General features: G+C 44.7%; 2 protein-coding genes and 1 pseudogene across 2 annotated transcripts; all 3 read right to left on the bottom strand.

Moving 5' to 3' along the window:
* Positions 1-3407: 3407 nt before the first annotated feature.
* Positions 3408-4349, bottom strand: LOC150044671 (olfactory receptor 1D2-like). The gene has a single exon (XM_090320971.1). The coding sequence runs from the start codon at positions 4347-4349 to the stop codon at positions 3408-3410; it is 942 nt and encodes a 313-aa protein (XP_090177097.1).
* A 5765-nt stretch (positions 4350-10114) lies between these two features.
* On the bottom strand, positions 10115-11152 carry LOC150044670 (olfactory receptor 1f45-like; annotated as a pseudogene).
* Positions 11153-19033: 7881 nt separating this feature from the next.
* Positions 19034-19990, bottom strand: LOC150044669 (olfactory receptor 1f45-like). Its single transcript, XM_090321040.1, has one exon. It carries the CDS (start codon positions 19970-19972, stop codon positions 19034-19036), a length of 939 nt encoding a protein of 312 aa, XP_090177166.1. The 5' UTR covers positions 19973-19990.
* Positions 19991-22345: the final 2355 nt, after the last annotated feature.

Raw genomic sequence — 22345 nt, 5'->3', positions numbered from 1 at the left:
CTTGATTTTTGAGTATTGATGCCTGCCTAGGCAGTTGTAAGAAATAGCCAGCGATCATCCCAATAGCAATATTTTGCAGAACTGTACCACAAAACAACACATTGGCAATTTTGTTGTTTGATAGTGCTGGGATTTGAACTCAGGGCCTTTTGCTTGCTAGGTAGGCATTGTATGACTCAAGCCATGTTCCCAGTCTGCAGGTTTTCAAAATAGAAACAAGAAGACAAGTTGTGCTATAACCATGGCCATTAGCATACCCCTCATTCCTTCAAGAATTGGGTGATAATTTTGATAAAAATAAGTTCCAGATATGTGCATATGTGTCCATAGTCCCAGCTGCCTGGGAGTGGGGAGAGGGAGGGCTCACGAGTTCTAATTTAGTTTAGGCAACAGAGTAAGACCCTGCCTCTAAGAGTAAATTTTAAAAAAAAATGAGAATGTGGCTCAGTGGTAGAGTGCTTGCCTAGTATGTACAACAACCTGGGTTTGATCCCCAGTACTTCATACGAACATTAAATTGTTAAACAATGATTATATTCTGTCATCCATCATCTCTTTTCATGACTTTTGTAATAGTACTGGGGCTTGAACTCAGAGCCTAGATGCCGTCCTTTAGCTCTTTTGCTCAAGACTGAAACTCTATAACCTGAGCTGTATCTCCATTTCCAGATTTTTTTTGTTGGTCAATTGCTGAAAAGAGTCTTACAGTCTTCCTTCTCAGACTGGCTTCAAATTAGGATCCTCAATTCTCAGCTTTCTGAGTAACCTGGATTATAGACATGTACTCTCTACCATATTTCATAGGTGATTTGCTCCTATATGCAGGATTGAACACACAAAATACAGTTAATTGGCAAAAATGTAACATCTTAAACCACAGTGTATTATCATTTTTTTAGCAAATTTCTTTTTGAGGTATTTGAAACTCAACATGTTTAAAATAGGATATTTTGTGTTCTCTCCCAAATCAGTTTTAACCAAATTAAAAATAACCCAGATATATTTCTTGGATTGGACTTTTAGCTTCACAACAAAAGTGAACAGAAGTGATGAAGTTTCCGTATGGATCTGTGTCCACACATATACAGCTTTCTAATTAATATTTTATTCTCCATAGCATAGAATATTACACCAGAGTGCATTTCCATTGAATAGTCTGCTTTGGATGTTAGTGTCACCCCATTTACATTAGCATTCATTCTTAGTGGTGTTTCTATCCCTCCGCACCTTTTTTTTTGCCAGTCCTGGGCCTTGAACTCAGGGCACTGTCCTTGGGCTTTCACAAGACTAGAGCTCTACTATTTGAGCCACAGCACCACTTCCTGCTTTTTTCTATGTATGTGGTACTGAGGAATGGAACCTGGGTCTTCGTGCATGCTAGGCAAGCACTCTACCACTAGGCCAAACTCTCAATCCCCTCCCCACTTTATTTTTTGTGGGGCTTGAACTCTGTCCTGCGTGCTGTCCCTGAGTTCTTCAGCTCAAGGCTACTGCATTACCCTTGAGCCGTGCACACGTTAAGCACATACTATACCACTGAGCTACATTACCAGCCCATCGCTCCCATTTTTTTTGTCTCAGTTAATGACTGCTTCATTCTTGTAACTGCCTTGGCAAAAAGCTGAAGAGCCTTCTCCATGTCTCCTTTCCCTAACTCACATTGACTTCTCCATCTGAGAGTATGCCCCCATCTCAGAACAAAGGAACGAGGTTATGTTCACATCTTTCTTTCTTCAATTGTTAAAAAAATACCAATTTATGTTTATGCCCTTTCAGGCAGCCTATTTCAAAAAGCTTTGTTTCCTTAAGCTATTATAATATGAATACAAAATATATCTCATTATATTGTTGAAGACTTGGTCTCCAGCAGAGGGTGCTGTGGAGAAGTAATTGGATTTCAGGAATAGTGGATCCATTCACGATTGGATCTTAAGGGCAGTGGGCTAATCCATTCATGAATCAATATGACTGGCCCATAGGAAGTGAAGTCTGTCTGGATGGAGGAAGTGTCTTTTTTGTGGTTGGTCGTGGAGCTTGAACTCTGGGCCTGGGCTCTGTCCCTCAGCTCTTCAGCTCTAGGCTAGTATTCTACCACTTGAGTCATAGAGCCACTTCCAGTTTTCTGGTGGTTAACGGGAGATAAGAGTCTCACAGACTTTCATGCCAGCGCTGGCTTTGAACTTGATCTTCAGTTCTCAGCCTTCTGAGTAGTTAGGTTTACAGGCAGGAGCCACCCAGTCAGTTTGGTTGTGGGGCTTGAATTCGGGGCTAGTCCCTGAGCTCTTCAGCTCAAGGCTATTGCCCTACTCTTGGAGCCACAGCCCCACTTCCCATTTTCTAGAGGTTCATTGGAGATAAGAGTCTCAGGTCCTTTGGTGCCCGGGCTGGCTTTGAACCTTGATCCTCTGATCTCAGCCTCCTGAGTAGGTAGGATTATAGGCGTGAGCCACCACGCCCAGCCCTTTGTATTTCTTGATTCTGTTCAAAGAAACCTCATCCTCAGGTTTAAGATTTTTGTTTTTGTTTTCTTTTGCCAGTCCAGGGGCTTAAACTCTGAGGAGGGGCACTGTCCTTGAGCTTTTTGTGCTCAAGGCTATCACTCCTTTTACTTTTTTTTTTTTTTTTTTGCCTAACAAGTTTGAGAATTTAGCTGTGATTTGTCTGCTAATACAATATCAGTCTGGAGGGAATCAACATACAAAATAGTTTTATTTTTTTTTTTAGAAATAACAACATTCCTGTGCATGGATTAATGTGGCTAAATGAATCTTGCAGAACGCCTGCTAGCTCTCCATTAAATACTCTCTTCCTCTTGTTCCTTTCCACAAGAATTCTTGCTTCTCTGGAGGTGGAGATGAAGTCTAAACCTTAGCAAATGTGGAGACAACAGCAATTCGAACTAACGGTGGTCTTTTCCAGCCAGCTTTGCCCCTTGGTATACAAGAGATGCTGAAAAAAAGCCCTTGGAAATAAGCCTTGGCCCTTTCCCCTCCTTAGTGGAGATAGGATAAGATGGCTGTAGCCTTTGCAGCCATCTTGGGAGCATAAGGATGAAAGTCTTGCCCTGCAGGTGGAGAAGGAGAGATCTAGAGGAGCCTCATTTCTAGACTTGGAATGAACACTCTGGGTTTGTCATTATAGAAGACAAAAGTCATGTTCTGTCATGTTTAAGCAAATAGAATTCGGATATCCCATTTAGCTGCAGCTGAAATGGATTCCCAAGAGATACAAATATCTCTCCTAGTACTTTCTTCTGATAAAAGCAGAATTCTCTTTGAATTTCAGAATTAGTTTCCCTTTCCTAGTAGCAGTAGGGATGAGCATGTCAGAGACAGTGGTAGGGAGTGGGCAGCCAGAATCAATTCTACTTCCTTCTGTGCAGCCACCAGCCCCTTGCTGTCTCCCACCTAAGAAGACTTGGGGTCTCTGTGTAAGAGTCTGCTCACAGCCTCTTTCACGTCTTTGTTCCTTAGACTATAGATAAAGGGGTTCAGCATGGGGGTCACCACCGTGTACATGATGGTTGCCACTGTGTCCTGCGCTGAGAAGGAGTCGGGGGGTCGTACGTAGATACCCAGGACAGTCCCGTAGAACAGCATGACCACAGACAGGTGGGAGCTGCACGTGGAAAACGCCTTCCGCCGCCCCGTGGCTGATGGCATGTGGAGGACAGCCACAGCGATCTGGATGTAAGAGACTGTGATGAGCACACAGGGAGCCACGAACAGGACCACGGCCCCCAGGAACACACACTGATTGACATGCGTGTCTGAGCAGGCCAACTTCATGAGCAGGTAAGCATCGCAGTAGAAGTGGGAGATCGCCCGGGCCCGGGGGCAGAAAGTCAGTCTGCTCATGAGGAGTGTGTGGACCAAGGAGATGAGGCCAGAGCTCACCCACACGAGAGCCGCCAGCCCCGCACAGAGCCCCGGGGTGACGATGGTGCAGTACCGCAGGGGCTTGCAGATGGCCATGTAACGGTCCAGGGCCATGGCGGCCAGCAGGAAGCTGTCCACGTTGGCAAAGGCGATGAGGAAGTACATCTGGGTGAGGCAGTGGGGGTAAGTGATGGTCCACGTTCCTGCCACGTGGTTGGCCAGGAGCTTGGGGATCAGATTGGTGGTGAAGCAGAGGTCGACGAAGGAGAGGTTGGTGAGGAAGAAGTACATGGGGGTGTGGAGACGTGGGTCTGAGCCGATGACCACCACGATAAGGGTGTTCCCTGCCACTGTGACCAGGTACGTGCACAGGAAGAACCAGAAGAGGACTTGTCGCTGGCCAGGCTCCCTGGTGATTCCCAGCAGGAGGAACTCGCTGACTCCTGTCTCATTCTCGTACCCCCTGGACATCCCACAGTGGCCCTGGGGGTGACAGGTCCCCTCACCCACCCGCAGCAAGCCCGGATTCACTATGGGTTCAGAACAGGATCAAGACTCGTGTGTAGTGCTGTAAATGAACAGATGATGATGATGATGATGATGAGGAGGAGGAGGAGGAGGAGGAGGAGGAGGAGGAGGAGGAGGAGGAGGAGGAGGTGGAGGAGGAGGAGAACAAAGCTTGAACTCAGGGCCTGGATGCTATCCCCATAGCTTTTGTTTTGCTCAAACCTTAGCACTCACTCTACCACTTGAGTCACAGATATACTTCCCACTCTTTGATGGTTAATTGGAGATGAGAGGCTCGTGGACTGTCTTGCTGGGCTGGGTGATCCTCAGATCTCAGCCTCCTGACTGGCAAGGACTACAGAAGTGATCCACCAGTGCCCAGCTCCTGGGGTATTTACTGTGTGCAGCCATACTGAAGATTTGACGTGCACTGTTTCCCCCTCTACTCTCTTCTTTAGAAAAATACACACTTCCATTAGGTTAGCTTAGGTACAGCAGGCTTACCAAGAGTGACTGGCAACTACCTCAAAGGACTTTGAACCCTATGTGGCCTGACTGACAGCTGTCTACCCCTCTTCATGCCACTCAAGACACTGGACAGTCCAGTGGAGGGTAGCATCCTTGACCTGATTTCAACCAGCATGTCATCATCATGAGGTGAGGGGACCCACAGGAAGCTGGAGATAAATCAACAATGGAGGAGGCAAGACCTGGAGTGAAGAGTTGGCAGCTATTCCTCAAGTCTTGGAATAGACACGCAACTGTCAAGTGGACAAAAACCTGATGGTGGTGGCTCTCCAATACTGTTTTGGATTCAGGTAAGTATAGCAGTTGCTGTTTTCTGCCTTTCCTGACCCTCTGAGCAGCTCTCTGTGGGAGCTTGTATCTGTCCTTCCTGCAAAGACTGTTTATTCTTTCCATCTGTACAGAGTAAGTCAATAAAACCCAGCACTGGTGGCTCATGCCTGTCATCCTAGCCACTCAGAAGGCCGAGATCTGAGGACTGTAGTTTGAAGCCAGCCCAGTCAGAAAAGTCCATACAATGCTTATCTCCAATTAACCACCAAAAAGCTGGAAGTGGAGGTATGGCTCAAGGGGTAGAGCTACCAACCTTGAGTGAAAAGCTCAAGAAAACAGTCATACAAAAGAATGAATGTTCACAAAGGTATTACTTAACCTAATCTGTCAGTTGAAAGCGCAGCGGTAACTTCTCATGAGGAATGTTTGGTTGGGACTGAGGAGTTCACTGAAGGAATACAATGGGTGGGTTTGATGTGGAGCGCAGTGGGGGAGTACTCACTGAGCTTAAAGCATCAAGAGTGTGTCTGTGATTGCCCAGAGAGGTCCGAGTGAGTATTGAGTCCGTATCAGTGTGGGCAAGTTTAGGGTCACCGCCATAATGCCATAGCGACACTTCTGGTTTTCTGGCAGTTGATTGGAGATAAGAGTTTCGTGGAGTTCCATGCCTGGGCTGGCTTTGAACCATGATCCTTAGATCTCAGCCTCCCGAGTAAGATTACAGGCATGAGCCAATGGTTTCCAGCTAATGTTTCAGATATTTACATACACCTAAAGAGCTATCTTGGGTGGAAGGTGAGAACCAAATCTGAATATAAAATTAATTTGTGTTTCATATACACATAAGGACATCTGGAAGTAATTTTATGTAACATTTTAAATTTTGTGCACAAAACAAAGTCTTACAGTATGGTATTTCTCCATCTGTGGCGTTTGTGTTAGAGTGTTGCTCCCCTCTGGGGCAGCAACACAGGAACGGGGAGGGACACACAGGGCCAGCCTGTAGTCCCCCGGGAGCCGAGCGAGATGGTAAGTGTCGAAGACCCAGCCCTCCCCCAATCACCGGGGAAGAAAAAACCACGCTGAGTCAGAAGCAGTGTTAACCATGGAAGCGCATCAGATCTCTCTGCTGATCTCTGCTGATCTCTGATGCTCTCTGATGCTCTCCGATGCTCTCCTCTTTATTGCGTCACACAATTAGTTATATACTGTTAGGGTAGGAGAAGGTGGGCACTGGGAAGCTAGCCAATAGGAAGAGGGCCCCTGTGCTACCACTAAGGGTCTGGGTGGGCTTTCAGGTAGTGGGCAGGACAGGTGCAGGAAAGCGCGCGAGACTTGAGCTGCTGCGAGACCCGCGAAACTGCGGGGGGTTCAATCGAGTCACGTACACAGAAATGCCTTAAGAGAGGTATGCAAAGGACCGAATGCCTAGACAAAGCCCTTTAATTGCAGCTGAGCCAGAATCAGGCCTCAGGGATGGAGGCTAGGCCCCAACATTAGAGTTTTGGATTTGATTAGCATTTTGACTTCAGAGTTTATTAGGGATGGTCAGGTAGCATGGTCTACCTGTACCGGGCTTTAGCCTTGATTTTTGCTGATTATTATTAGTCTAGCACACTTTTCTGCCCAGGCTAGCTCTGAACCATAATCCTCAAGATTTCAGTCTCTTGAGTTGCTGCTATATGATTACAAGCCTGAGCCACCAATGTCCGGTTAGATATGGCATTTTTTTTCCATTTTTGATATAGGGGCTAACTATGTAACCCAAGCTGTCTTTGAACTCAGATCCCACTTAGCCTTCTTTAGGGCTGGGTCATGAGTAGGCATTGTTACACCTGGCTGTGGATATGATTTCTCAAGACCGATTTTAGTGGCGTTTATTTTTAGTCTCACTTTTGCTCTATTCCTTTAGAGCCATCAGAAAACACATAGTAGACACTGCCCTCTGCATCACCACTGAATCCCACAAAACACTCGTGGACTCACAGCTAGCCTGGTGAAAGCCAGGGAGGAGTGCACAGTCTTAAGACACATTGGAGAGTCATGAGGATGCTTAGTGGTGTACAAGGCTTGGTGTTAGGAGAGAGGGCCCTACGTAAGGTCAGACAGTAACACAAACATATGCTTTGAAAATGTATTTCATGGCTGGTGCTGGTGACTTACACCGGGAATCCTTACTACTCGGGAGGCTGAAATCTGAGGATCGTGGTTCAAAGTCAGCCAGGTTAACAAAGTCCATGAAACCCTTGGCCCTAATTAACCACACAAAAATATCTGACAGTGGAGCCGTGTTTCAAGTAGTATAGAGTGGTAGCCTTGAACACAAAAGCCCAGGGAGGGCACCCAGTCCTACAGTTCAAGCCCCTGCCTTCCCCCCCCTCTCCGTTTTCCTCTCTCTCTCTCTCTCTCTCTCTCTCTCTCTCTCTCTCTCTCTCTCTCTCTCTCTCTCTCTCTCTCTCTCTTTTTCTCTCTCTCTTCCCCTCTCTCTCTATTCCTCTCTCTCTCTTCCTCTCTCTCCTTCTCTCTCTCTTCCTCTCTCTCTCTCTCTCCACACACACACACGCACACACAAAGTATTCTATAGATTGGGGACTTAGATGACCTTAAGGTTATATTGGGTTGTTTAACACAAACAACAGAGTCACTGTGAGGAACACAAAGTCCTGCTTTGGGGACACTGGGACCTGCATTTATCTGAGTGAGTGGACCCCACGGGGCCACTGTACTGGTTGCTGGTGTGTGCTACCTGTCCTTTATTGTATAACCATAACCTATAATCTATATTATATAACTAATGAGACATTACTCTGGTTATCACAGAATAATGTCTAAGAGTGCTTAGCTGACTAAAATACAGAGAGATTTCCCCATGCATCAACTGACTTACCTTTTGGCAACCATATAGAGACCTAGGTAGGGCAGCAATCACCCATGGACAACTGGGGAAAGAATGAGCACGTTCAGGAAAGGACCTCATAGCCATAACTGTGTGCTCTCTCCTCTCATTGCTCTGTGGTGTGGGCACCATACCTGGGGATCTGCAGCTCAGTCCGTCTGTCTTCTTATCCTCTGGCTGGAATGTCATTTCACTCCCTGTATGTAGAGTGTGACTGTCCCCACAGCAGAGGGAACCCCCATAGCTTCTTATTACAGGCAGCTCACAAGAGAGTTCCTCTGTGTTCTGCAGATCACAGATGAATCAACTTCCCCGAGGAATAAGGAACTAGTGTTCATATTGTAAGGCACAGATAGAAATTTTCCCTGTTGGGAATTCTGTACCTATCTATCTATCCATCCATCCATCCATCCATCAATCATCTATCAATCCACTAATCAATCTACTTATCTACACTGGGATTTAAGCTTAGGGCCTCATGCTTGCTAGGCCATTTCTGCCATGCGTTCCAGCTACTTTTTTTTCTTTATTATTTTTCATATAGGCTGTTGTACTTTTTATCCAGGGCCAGCCTTGGACCTCAGTCCTGACTATACTTCCTGTGCTGTTGTGAATACAGACATACAATGTCATAGCCAGCTAGCTGGTTGAGATGGTAGGGGAGAGAGGGAGAGAGCCAGGACTGGATATGAATTCTAATTCTCTCATCTCTGCCTTCTGAATAGTTGGGATTATAGGCCGAATCACCACATCTGGCCTTGTTGGTTTGATGGATTGCCCTTCATCTAAGCACTGTTGAGAATTTTAAAAACTAGTTGAAGTCTCTGTTGGGCTGGGGCCAACAAATAAGCGAATAAACGTACATACAATATACGAGGCAACTAAGTCAGATACAGTAACCACATGAGATTAACAGTAAGAGGGAAAAAAGACAAAAGAAATAACATAGTACATAAGAACAACCATCACAAAGACAAACCTTTTGTTTCCATTTCCTAGAGTCACATTTCATTTAGTCTCATCCTATAAGACCTCATGTGCATAGGTTCTGAGCTATTGTGATCCTCTGCTAGGAGAGTCCTAGATGTGAACCAATTATTAGAAATGAGGGAAACCATTGAGCCTCTGTTCCTTTGGGTCTGGCTTACTTCACTTAATATGATTTTTTTCCAAGTCTTTCCATTTCCTTGCAAATACGGCGATGTCATTCTTTCTGGTGGCAGCATAGAATTCTATTGTGTACAAATACCACATCTTCTTGATCTGTTCATTTACTTAGGGGCATCTGGGTTGGTTCTATATCTTAGCTATGGTAAATAGCTCTATCCATGAGCTTTTTGCTCAAGGCTAGTGGTCTACAACCTTGAGCCACAGCTCCACTTTTGGATTTCTGGGGGTTAACTAGAGATAAGGGTCTCACAGACTTTTCTGCCTGGGCTGGCTTTGAACTGTGATCCTCAGATCTTAACCTCCGGAACAACTAGTATTACAGATGTGAGCCACTTGTGCCAATCTAGTGTCTATTACTTAACATTGAAACCCAAGATCGACTTAGTGTGGCAGGTTATCACAAAAGTCTTTCCCCCGAAGACTGCCACACCCAGTTTCCTGATTCTAGAAATAACTAGGTGACAATTTTTTTTTCACCTGGTGGTGAAAATCAAGATGGCTAATCTTGATTGTCAACTTGATTGAATTGAAAAGTGTCTATAATAAAACACAGTTATGGGTGAGCTTGTGACAGTGCTTTCAGAAAGGACTAATGAAGGGAAAAAGAAATGCTATGAAAGAAAAGAACAAGGGGAAGGAAGCACAATAGAAACACACTTTCTTTCTCTCTTTGAAAGGGAGCTACTCTACAGGGTCTACCACTTTTGAATACTATAGCAACTTGCCTGTGCCATCAAGGGATCAGGCGAGTTTGAAGAAATAAATCATCGTGTATAATAAATGACAAAAAAGAAGGAATGTCTAGTTTTATTAGTATAGGCAGTTGTCATTCTCAAATCTAAAAGCATGATCATAACCACGTACACTAATTAAAGGAATACTCATGGGGGAATTTTAAGCTTCTCTGGGCTTCAGTATCTCTGCTTACAAACAGAAAAAAGTGTGGTGGAGCTCTCTCCACTATGTTTTTCTAATTCTGGGATCTGAAGATTATCTTCCTTAGAGCTGCTTTCATGTCACGATTCCTCAGGCTGTAGATGAAGGGATTGAGCAGGGGTGTCATCACCGTGAAGATGACCGTGGCCAGCATGTCCTGGAGTGAGTAGGAGGAGGAAGGGTGCATATAGACGCCCAGGATGGCCCCATAGAAGAGGGATACCACAGTGAGGTGAGACCCACAGGTGGACAGGGCTTTCCTTATCCCACGGGCAGATGGCAGTCTCAGCACATTAGAGAAGATGTAAGCATAGGAAATGACGATGCAGGTAAATGGGGTTAGAAAAATCACCCCGCCCACAGTGAACACGACCAAGTCATTGATGAAGGTATCAGAACAAGAGAGCTTCATGACAGGGTAAGGATCGCAGAAGAAGTGGTGCACTGTGTTGTCTGAGCAAAATGTGAGCCGGAGCAGGAGAAGAGTGTGCAAGAGTGCATGCAGGTTCGTGATAACCCAGGATATGGCCACTAGAATGGCACAGAGTCTGGGCCTCATGATCAAGCTGTAGTGCAGTGGGCGACAGATGGCCACATAGCGGTCGTAGGCCATGACACCCAGGAGAAAACCATCCATGTTGGGGAAAGTGATAAAGAAGTACATCTGGGTCATGCACCCCACATAGGATATGGATCTGCTGCCTGTCATGTGATTCACCAGCATCTTGGGGACAGTGACAGAGGAAAGGCAGATGTCGACACTGGAGAGGTTGGCCAAGAAGAAATACATGGGTGTGTGGAGGTGAGGGTCACAGCTGATGGCCAAGATGATGAGAAGGTTTCCAATGAGGGTGAGCAGGTACATCCCCAGGAACAGCACGAAGACAACTTCTTCTTCTGACTGTCCAGGGAATCCCAGGAGGAGGAATTCTGTGACTCTAGTCTGATTGTTCCCTTCCATGTCTGTGGAAAAGAAAGCATCATCCTACAGTAAGATATTTACTAACATTTGAACAAATAACGTAGAGGAACTGGTCAAGAATGAACTAAAACTGGATTATCTTATTTCGTAACTCTACAGAAAGAAAACCTGATTCATTCTTGTAGAAATAGGCTTCATTTTTTTTTATCAATCTTCGTTCTGTTTGCAGAGTTGCATGGATAGGTAATCTCTTTTATGATATTTAGCTTTATAGTTCACTTTAAGAATTCAGAATGATTGCTATGTATCTACGACATACAACGACTCAGCTTAATTTCAATTATGTTCTAAAATCTATGTGCCAATGATTGCATATAGAGATTCTCTTCTTGAATAATTGTTTGTTAAACATGACATTTAAAATATGATGTAAAAATCAATGTTAATAAAATCTTTAAAAAAAAAGAGAGAATGCAGAACACATACAAAAAAAGAATTCAGAATGCATGGATTGACGAAACATTGAGATTCTGCCTCACCCTAGTTGGAATGGCTTTCATAAAGGAAACAACATCAAATGCTTACAAGAATCTGGTGGGGGAAACCACCCTCATACTCTGTTAGTGGACTAGAAACAAGCACAAGCACTATGGAAATCATAACGGAGGCTCCTCAGTCACTAAGTATAGAACTACAACGATCCTGCCATCCCTCTGCTGAGCACACATTTGAAGTAAGTCAGCAAACAACAGCGACACCTGCCTACCCATGTTTCTTGCTGTACAATACACAATAATTAAGGTATGGAATCAGCCAAGGAGGATAACTCAGTCGTGAAGAAAAATGAAATTGTATCATTTTCAGGTAAATATATGTTGTCTTTTTTTTTGCCAGTCCTGGGCTTGAGCTCAGGGCCTGAGCACTGTCCTTGGGCTTTCCTCAAGGCTAGAGCTCTAACCTGAGCCACAGCACCACTTCCAGCTTTTTTTTCTATGTATGTGGTACCGAGGAATTGAACCCATGTCTTCGTGCATGCTAAGCAAGCACTCTATTACTAGGCCAAACTCCCAGCCCTTCAGGTAAATATATGAAACTGGAGATTATCATGTTGAAAATCATAAGCCAGACTCAGCAAGACAAATACCACATCATTTCTCTTACATGCAGAGTCTAGATCCATAAATACAAGGTAAGAGACATGGCCTGTACTGGAGGACTATTGGCATGAGGGGTCAGGGGAAGGAGGGAGTTAGCATCAGTGACCATTGTGTGCCTGTGTGGAAATGTCATAAGAAAATCTGTTATTTTGTATGCCAAATTATAAAAGAAGAAATTACATATTGACAGATGATTTACTCAAAAAACAGAGCCAACAAATGTTTGAGTTCTAAACTAACTAGTTTTGTTTTCTTTATGCTGTATTTTCATTCATTATCTTTTATCAAAATTTTGACCTGGTGGCTGATATGTATCAAGACACCTAGGATAATCTTGAACAATTTGACTATGGCTTTTCTACTTTCTTAGAAATAAGAACCTTTGTGGCTGGGAATGTGGCTTAGTGGTAGACTGCTTGCCCAGCCTGCATAAAGTCCTGGGTTTGATTCTTCATTACTAGAGAAACAGAAAAGCCTGGAAGAGGCACTGTGGCTCAAGTTCTAGCCTTGAGCAAAAGAAGGTTAGGGACAGTGCCCAGACTGTGAGTTCAAGCCCCAGGACTGGCAAAAAGAAAAAAAAGGAAGGAAGAAAGGAAGTCAGGGAGGGAGGGAGAGAGAGAGAGGGACCCTTTGAGGATTTTGATAGACACTTTCTCTACCACTGGCATATCTCACCATAGCTCACAACTGATGGTCTGCTGACTATCAAAATATCAGTAAATTGCTATGGGTGGTTTTCTCTTTCTCTACTGAGCTTGGGTGAACTCAACTCTTGTAGCTGGATTTGTCACCTATTGTACAACAGGGATTTGATGACTGATAAAGAGCAATTCATGTGGTTTCTACAAAGTTAAGGCCTAGGATGTCACCTTTTGTGGAGGAGGGCAGGTCAAGCCAAAAGATTGTGATTGTAGTTTTCCTAGGAACATTTGTGTGCCAAGCTGAAAGAAAAGGAGATGCATCATGGGAGATCAAATGCCAGAAAGAGAGGAGGGAATGAGCATCAGATGGGAGAGAAGGACAGGTATTTTGAGAATTACTTTAGGAGGTGGGTTAAAGGATGTACATAATACATAGAGAGAACCAGGGGTTGGTGTCTCATACCTGCAATCCTAGCTACTCAGGAGGCTGAGATCTGAGGACTGAAGTTTCAAGATAGCCTGGGCAAGAAAGTCTGACTGGGGCCAGGAGTTTGGCCTAGTAGTAGAGTGCCTGTCTAGCATGCACAAAGACCCAGGATCGATTCCTCGGTACCACATACATAGAAAAAGCTGGAAGTGGTGCCGTGGCTCAAGTGGCAGAGCTCTAGCCTTGAGGAAAGCCCTAGGACAGTGCTCAGACCCTGAGTTCAAGACCCAGGACTGGCAAAAAAAAAAGTCTGACTAACCACTAGAAAACCAGTGGTGCTTGCTGTGATACAAAGTGGAAAAGCATTAGCCTTGAGCAAAAGAGCTCAGGGTCAGAATCCAGTCCCATGAGTTCAAGCCCTATGACTGACCAAAAAAAAATGTGTATATATATATATATATATATATGCATGTATATATATATATATGTAAAGAGGTACATATATACATAGGTACATAACCAAGAGAGTTAAAGTAATGAAATTAAGGGGAAAATGCAATTGTTTGAAATGATTGTTGTTGTTATTATTACTACTTAACCTGGGTTTACTATCCAAGCCACAATAGAAAGCCTGGAAATTTCTTCTGATGGAAAATTGTTAACAAGGACAATATATTTTGTGGAGTGAGGGTTGGATTGGTCGAATCTGTCATCAAAATGAGATTGTCTTGACTGGGAGATGTTAATATTCTGATCTTCAGATTGTTTCGTAGCAGAAGCAGAGCTCATAAGGCAGAATAAGACGTCGAGGGGGCGAGCACTATTACAAGGGCTGCATGTTAAGAGTAGTCAGATATAATGATCTCACCCTGTCAATGCAGCTTTTTTTTTTTTTTACTGAGAGGTAATAGGTGCTGTTGGTAGAAAATGATACCATTTCCTGGTTTAAATGTCAGCCCGATGAGCTTCTACAGAAAACAAGTACTCAGTGGTAGGTCTTGCATCATCCCCATGATTCTGATTGAGTATTTATTAAACATCTTTGGAAATGTAACCGAACTTCCCTTACAGATTCTCTATAAGGACAAAATGCTTCAACTACCCCTTGGATAATGGCATTTAGCCTGAGTAAGCGCAGTGTGTGGAAGCTTGCTTTCCTGCCCCGATCTCCTGTGAATCAAACTCCAGTGTGTGAATCAGCTGAGATTTCTGACCTACCTGCCTCACTGAGTGTTGGGGTCCCTGGACCATAAGATGGAGGCCACCATAGTCTGTAGAGTTCAATCCCAGACCAGCCCCTCTCTTTGAGACTCAGACCATGATTCAACATCTGAGCTCTAAAACAGGCAACTCTGGATGGACCCATAGAAACATGGTATGCAGGTGTAGATCCAGGATGGAACAGGATGGCCGCGTTTGGATGGGAAAGGGATATCTCTGTTAGGGTGGAAACAAGCAGGGCTCTTGGATCTGAGCTCTGGACCAGGTTAGTAATAATAGTGACCCGTCCTGCTCAGCATTGGCTGGCATAATTGTCTTTCTCCTTTTGCACCACCCCCTTGGCGGTTTCCATGTAGCCCTCTCACCTGGCGGAGAAGTTACCATCAAGTGCTTTCACGGCATCATTCCTCTGCTGGTTCCATGTTGGACCTGGTGAGGGAGAAATTCAGAGGTGGACTGAGGCCTTCGTTCACGGGAGGAGAGCACATAGAAGGACCACTGCTGCTCTCTGGTCAAGCGTTGATGACGGGGAGCTGACAAATACACTGCCATCCCCAGAGATGGAGATTTCCATGAGGATGGATGCCAGGCTGGGCGTCCCTAGGGTTGGCGCCCCATGGGGCCTCCTTACGGTTCAGTGTTTATGTGTGGTCTGGATGAAGACACGAGAACAGGAGAAACATCTCATGCGGAAATATTTGCCAGCAATCTCACCTGTTTTGTTTTTTTTTAATAGAAGACTTTCAACATGGTAGAGTTTCCTCTAAACGCTCACACATTTGTATCTGTCTTTGATTTTCCTTATCATGAAAAATGGCCATTTCTGGTGTAAATTTAAAAATTTGCTTCATTGACAATTTTGGTGCATGTAATTGTATACTAATATTTGGGATACGTTTTTAGACATGTTTCTAGGATACAATAGTTTTATAATACAATAGGTTACAAGTTCACATTGATAATGCATCTTGGTTCTATACACTCCCTCTGTTAATACCTCTCGCTTGTCTCTTTCTCCCAAGGAAAAGAGATCCTTAACCTTGTTCCTCTCCACACCCCAAACTGCCCCTCCTAGTTTTTTTCATGTGCTTTCTCGCCGTAAGCTCCACACATGAGAGAAAACATGAGATGCTTTGGCTTTCTCTGTCTTGATTTAGCTGGCAAAGGTTTAGGGTTTCTCATGGAAAAGAAAACAGTTTTGCTCATGTTTCTATACCACAGAATACCTTGTGTAGTATTTGGGCATTTATGTGTTTGAAAGTCTGGGGAAGGCCTTGAGAGTATGCAGGCTTAGCATGGTGGTTTGGGAATAGCTGTGGTTGTCAGAAGCAAGAGAGGATAGAAGGACTCAGTGGCAAGCTCATGGTGGAGAGAATGAAGCAAGGAGAAAAATGTGAAATGAGTTTTTCCAACTTTCTGACAAAATATCAGAGTTGATTTGCATTTCCTTTAGCCTTGGAATTTTGAGTGTTTGTTCATGTATTTATTGGACACTTACATTTCACCTTTTGGAAATCTTTCAGCTAATTTGCCTATTTAATAATTGGTTATTTGTGGGTGGGGGACTTGAGTTTTTTTTCTTTTAATTACCTTATCTTCCTTATATTGTTCCATTTCTACACAAGGTGTTTAGTTTCTGGAGATTTTTGTATATTCTGCTATTTAATATCTTGCAGATCTTTTTTTTTCTTCTTGTACTTTCTCATCCCATTCTATGCTAGTCCTGTGGCTTGAACGCAGTACCTCAATGTATCACTGGTTCCTCAGAAGAGAGCTCTGTCGGGGCAACTGCGTGGGCACAGGGATGAGCGTCTATTTTGACATACACTGAGCTCAAGTCAAACTTTCCTCTTTGAGTCGTCTCCATTGGTTTCTAAAGCGTTGGGCCCCAGGGGCCAATTAGTACTAGACAGAAGGTGTCTGTGGAGAGGAAAGGTGTGGCACCACAGGAGCTTAAACTTCAGAAACAGAGGCTCCTGGTGTCTGCTAACTCAGGCCCTGGAGGACAGATCATGGTACCTAGTCTAGATTTCCTGGCTGTCTCCAGGGAGGAATCTGCACAGCACCTGCTACCAAGGATGCAGAGCACTGGAGACAACTGTGCAGTGCCGGGCTGTAGCAACAACTAATTGTGTCCTGTGACATTGTCCCTCCTAAGACAGGAAGTAACAAGGATGGGTCTCGATGTGACTTAGTGGCATCTTGCTCATCCCTGGCTTTCCCCTTCCACCTAGTAAGAGGATGAGGAATCACACTGGCTCACAGAGAGGGAGAATGACCACAGGCTCTCATGCAATTGACCAGGACCAGCAACTGACCAGCTCACACCACACACAGACAAAAGATGCTCTCACCATGCTGCTGACATTGTAGGCATGGCTCTTCCCCTTGCGGGCAGGACCTTGTGTGTGATGAATCATGACCTTCCATGGTGAACTTGGAGGTATGTGGAAGGAAAGTTGTGTTTGGTTTGGCTTAATCCCCTTTAGCAAGTTGACTGTCTTCTTTCTCCAACATCATCCCAAAGATTCTCCCTTCAGGTAGATAGTCTAAGCCCGTGTGGCCTCAAGTTGTCCCCACAGATGTCCTTCTCATCAACTTTCCCTCCTACCTTTCCCAGAACTTCTCTCTCTCTCCCTCTCTTTCCTTCTCTCTCATCTGTCTGTCTATCTATCTGTCTGTCTGTCTGTCTGTCTGTCTGTCTGTCTCTTTCTGAATTCTCCTCATTTTCTACTGAAAGGCTCTCCCCCAATTTTAAACTCTAGTACTTGTGCATTGGCCTTCACAGATTCACTAATCACAGTAAACAGACATGCGCAGAAGAATGTGTATTTCCAGGCTTAGCTCGTCTCAGCACACTGGGAATGTGGCTTCCTGTACAATGGACTTCATCTACTCCCCTCATGCATCAGTTTCATTTCTGAAATAGCTGATACACATATTTGTTATCAAATATTACATTATATAACTCTTTATGATCCCCAGTTAGTATTTTCCACATCGTTGTGTCATCCCATCATGACATCACTCAATGTCTATCATCCTAGCTGCTCAGGAAGCTGAGATCTGAGGATCCCACTTCGAAGCCAGCTTAGGCAAGAAAATTTGTGAGACTCTGATCTCCAAATAATACCAAAAAAACCAGGAGTGGAGTTGTGGCTCAAGTGGTAGAATGCTAGCACAAAAGCTCAGGGACAGTGTGCAGGGCTGGAGTTCAAGCCTCAGGACCAGCCTACATGCACACAAAAAGAGTGAGTGCTCATTCAAGGACACACCTCTGCAATACTCAGTTAAGTTTCTTCAACATTGTCACATAGGCAAGAGACATGGTAGACTTGAAGCCAAGTGTACTGAGTGAAGGGAATGAGATTTCTTTCTCTGACATTGTTTCAGTCGCAGTAGAGGAGCAGCAGGAGCCCTCCCTGCCTTTCCCACTGCTTGTGAGAAATGTTGACAGGATACAATACCAGTGCACTAGGAAGGTTAAATGGTGATATGGGTAAGAACAGAGAAACTTATCACAGAGTTTGAATCATGGTCAGAATTGGTGAGAGGCCCAGACCATGGCAAGAAGCCATTGATGTGAAGAAAACCAACTCCCGTGACTGAAGAACTGAGGAAAGGGGGCAGTGCAGACAAGAAGGCCAGGAAAGGGAGGAATGGTGATGATTGACCATTGGAGACTCAGGAGAGCACTGTCCTGACATCAGGAAGGAGAAAGTGGGACACAGGATTCAGGTGCAGAAGATGACTGGAGTTTTAGATGCTTAGAGTTGGAATCACAAGTTCCCATGTTCCCATTACAATTCTACCATTTATTCATGTCCCTATGTCCCCAAGGTATGAAAGGAATTGTGGACTTTCCAGCTCTAAGGGAATCTCTACTTCCTGGAGTTCATAGAAATAGGAAAGGACCCACGAGTCACCACGCACTTTAAGCCACAGTGCCACTTGGGATTTTCTGGTGGTTCATTGGAGATAAGAGTCTCATTGACTTTTCTACCTGGGCTGGCTTTGAACTGTGATCATCAAATAGCAGTAGATAGTGTTACAGGTGTGAGCCACCAGGGCCCAGCTCCAATAAGTCCCTCCGCATTTTTTAAATTTTGTCAGTCATGGGACTTGAACTCCAAGCCTCCCTGTTATTGCTAAGCTCTTCAGCTCAAATTACCACTCTGCCTCTTGACCCACAGCATCACTTCCAGTTTTCTGGTGGTTAATTGGAAAGAAGAGTCTCATGGACTTTAGTGCCCAGGCTGGCTTTGAACTGCAATCCTCAGCTCTCAGCCTCCTGAATAGCTAGGATTAGGGGGGTGAACCACTGCATCCACCCAACCAGCCCTTTTTATACAGTAAAAATTAACAGGCTTATAATTATGAGCAGGTATAAGCCTCAAGAGTATAAGCACAATCAATGTCAAATATCATCAAACACAGATATGCTTGTGGGTGAGTTATATACTGATATGCATTGTCATTTCTAAATATTTCTATTCTGGGATCTGAGGATTATCTTCCTTAGAGCTGCTTTCATGTCACGGTTCCTCAGGCTGTAGATGAAGGGATTGAGCAGGGGTGTCATCACCGTGAAGACGACAGTGGCCACCATGTCCTGGAATGAGTAGGAGGAGGAAGGACGCATATAGACGCCCAGGATGGCCCCATAGAAGAGGGATACCACAGTGAGGTGAGACCCACAGGTGGACAGGGCTTTCCTTACCCCACGGGCAGATGGCAGTCTCAGCACATTAGAGAAGATGTAAGCATAGGAAATGACGATGCAGGTAAATGGGGTTAGAAAAATCACCCCACCCACAGTGAACACGACCAAGTCATTGATGAAGGTATCAGAACAAGAGAGCTCCATGACAGGGTAAGGATCGCAGAAGAAGTGGTGCACTGTGTTGTCTGAGCAAAATGTGAGCCGGAGCAGGAGAAGAGTGTGCAAGAGTGCATGCAGGTTCGTGATAACCCAGGATATGGCCACTAGAATGGCACAGAGTCTGGGCCTCATGATCAAGCTGTAGTGCAGTGGGCAACAGATGGCCACATAGCGGTCGTAGGCCATGACACCCAGGAGAAAACCATCCATGTTGATAAAGGTGATAAAGAAGTACATCTGGGTCATGCACCCCACATAGGATATGGACCTGCTGCCTGTCATGTGATTCACCAGCATCTTGGGGACAGTGACAGAGGAAAAGCAGATGTCGACACTGGAGAGGTTGGCCAAGAAGAAATACATGGGCGTGTGGAGGTGAGGGTCACAGCTGATGGCCAAGATGATGAGAAGGTTTCCCATCAGGGTGACCAGATACGACCCCAGGAACACCCCAAAGACAACTTCTTCTTCTTCTGACTGTCCAGAGAGTCCCAAGAGAAGGAATTCTGTGACTCTAGTTTGATTTTTCCCCTCCATGCCTGTGGAAATCCTGAAGATTTTTGTTGTTGCTTTTCTACTTTCTCACTTTTTGGACTATTCAGGGGTATTGCTAGACCTGCATGGAGTCTGTCCTTGTATTTTCTCAGTTATTAAGGTCTGGTCACTTTTGCACACAGTTGTGAGTCCGCTGACCTAAGTTGCTGGTCACTTGCAGTGGACAGTGGGGAAGACTGGCATCTGTTGACGCGGAAGACTTTTCTTTGATCGAGTTTATGAGGCCATTTCATGAGGTCTATGCAAAAAAGAATGCAGGATTAAAATGTCACTCTCAGGGAGGCCAAGGAAAACAGTGTCACTGTAGTACCTTGTTAGGACTCACGATCTTAAGCAGAAGAAGAAATGCCCTCTTGTTGGGTCAAAGGCCTGAAGAAAATGGAAGAGCAGACACTGTTAGGTGGCTGGACAGTGGAGGCAGAAGACATCATAAGGAGCATTCTAGAAGGATGCCTTATAGGATATACACATTTTCCCACAATGAGGAACTAATCAAAATGTAGCCGGGAGTGTAGCCTGGTGGTAGAGTGCTCACCGAGCATGCATGGAGCCTTGGGTTCAATTTCTTGATACCACCTACACAGAAAAAGCTGGAAATGGTGCTGTGGCTTACGTGGCAGAGCGCTAGCTTGAGCAAAAAGTGTCTAAGGACAGAGTCCAGGCCCTGAGTTCAAGCCCCAGGACTGGCAAATATGTCTATGTCTATTATTATCTGATCACTGGTGACCTACAACTGTAATCCTAGCTACTCAAGAGGCTACAGATAAATGGACAGCCAGACAGCCAGATTTGGATTGATGTAATTAATAAAGAAAAACTAAGGCTGATTTGGACCTGTAATTTTTTTTTGTTGGGCAGTGAGGAGAATACCAGAATCACCTTAACCAGAGTTAGTGAAATTAAGGACGGGTATTGAGATATGAGAAGGACGAGATGTAGGGAGCTCAAGGGGCATTGCTCCTACGGAAGTGAACTGCAACCAAGGGTACAACGGGCTGAAAGTTTTCCACACTCTCCATTTGTATGGAGAAGTGGGCTGAGTGGATGGTGGATACCATGGCAGTGTTTCACGGTTTAACTCCCAGGTGGTGGAGCTTTTGCAGAAAACCAGAGAATGGACAAAGATGCACTTAATTCTTAGTCCTGTTGGACTTTCATTACATATCCTCAAAAATGTATCCAGTTCCAGGCCCCAGTGGTTCACACCTGTGATCCTAACCACTCATGACAAGAGCTCCAAAGATTGTGATTCAAAGCCAACACAAGTCCATAAGACTCTTATCTCTAATTAATCAGCCAAAAGCCAGAAGTAGAACTCTGGTTCAAGTACTAGCTAGAGACTTACCATTGAGGGACAAACCTAAAGGACAGCATCTTGACCTGGGTTCAAGTCCCAATATCTGCACAAAAAATGTATTTCATAGCTGGGACCCTGGGTGCTCATGCCTGGAGTCCTAGTTACTTAGAATACTACTTGGAAGATTGCAGTTGGAAGTCATCCAGATCAGAAAAGTCCATGAGCTCTTTGTGTCCAATATCATTTAGAAAACGCCAAACTGGACAAGTGGCTAAAGTGGTAGCACAAGAGCCATGAACAAGCACCCTGAGTGAGAGCTCAAGGTACTGAATCCAAGCCACAGGGCACACACACACACACACACACACACACACACACACACACACACACGCACACTTCAGCTCCCCTGCAACTTTCTTATAGCAAGACACTGCTTCCACCATTTCTCTGAGAACGATGTTTAGCTTGAGTGACTGAAACATACTTAAGTCTAATCTCACACATTGATGTCTTAAGACTCAAGCTGGTGTGTGGATGTATTGAAGCATCTGATATGGCTGCATCACTAAGAGCTTGGGTCCCTGGACCCATCTTAAAGCTTCTTAGTCTCTGGCCTCCATCTAAGCCAGCATTTCTCTCTTGTGGGACACAGTCTGACGTGACATGCAAGCAACTGAGCTCTAAGACACTGTTTCATTATGCCATCCAACAAAACATTGATGGACACAGGAACCCAACTTGTACCAAGTTGCAGTTTGGGAAAATAGGATGACTTTGCATGTCTGAAAGAGAAGTCTCTTTGTTGAAGTGAGACTCTTAGATCTGAGCTTTGACCAAGCTGAGAAACAACCTGTAATCACCATTTGGCCAAGCTGATAAACGACCTGTAGTCAGCAGACCTTGCACCTCTCTTCCCTTACCCCACCTCCTCTCCTTCTGTATCTATCCTGGAGGTGGACTTTCTCTGTCCATTTGTTAGTTAACAGACACTTTGGAAGAAAAGACTTCTACCTGGAAGACCAACACATTTTCCCCTCTTAGACTTGGTTAGATGCGGA

Source organism: Megascapheus bottae, chromosome 29 (assembly GCF_031878675.1).
Source record: "Megascapheus bottae isolate mThoBot1 chromosome 29, mThoBot2.hap1, whole genome shotgun sequence".
Taxonomy (NCBI): Eukaryota; Metazoa; Chordata; class Mammalia; order Rodentia; family Geomyidae; genus Megascapheus; species Megascapheus bottae.
This window is presented reverse-complemented; position numbering and strand designations above follow the sequence as displayed.

Excerpts from the sequence above, each read along its gene's own strand:
- LOC150044669 (XM_090321040.1), bottom strand. The coding sequence starts at position 19,972 with ATGGAGGGGAAAAATCAAACTAGAGTCACAGAATTCCTTCTCTTGGGA.
- LOC150044671 (XM_090320971.1), bottom strand. The coding sequence starts at position 4,349 with ATGTCCAGGGGGTACGAGAATGAGACAGGAGTCAGCGAGTTCCTCCTG.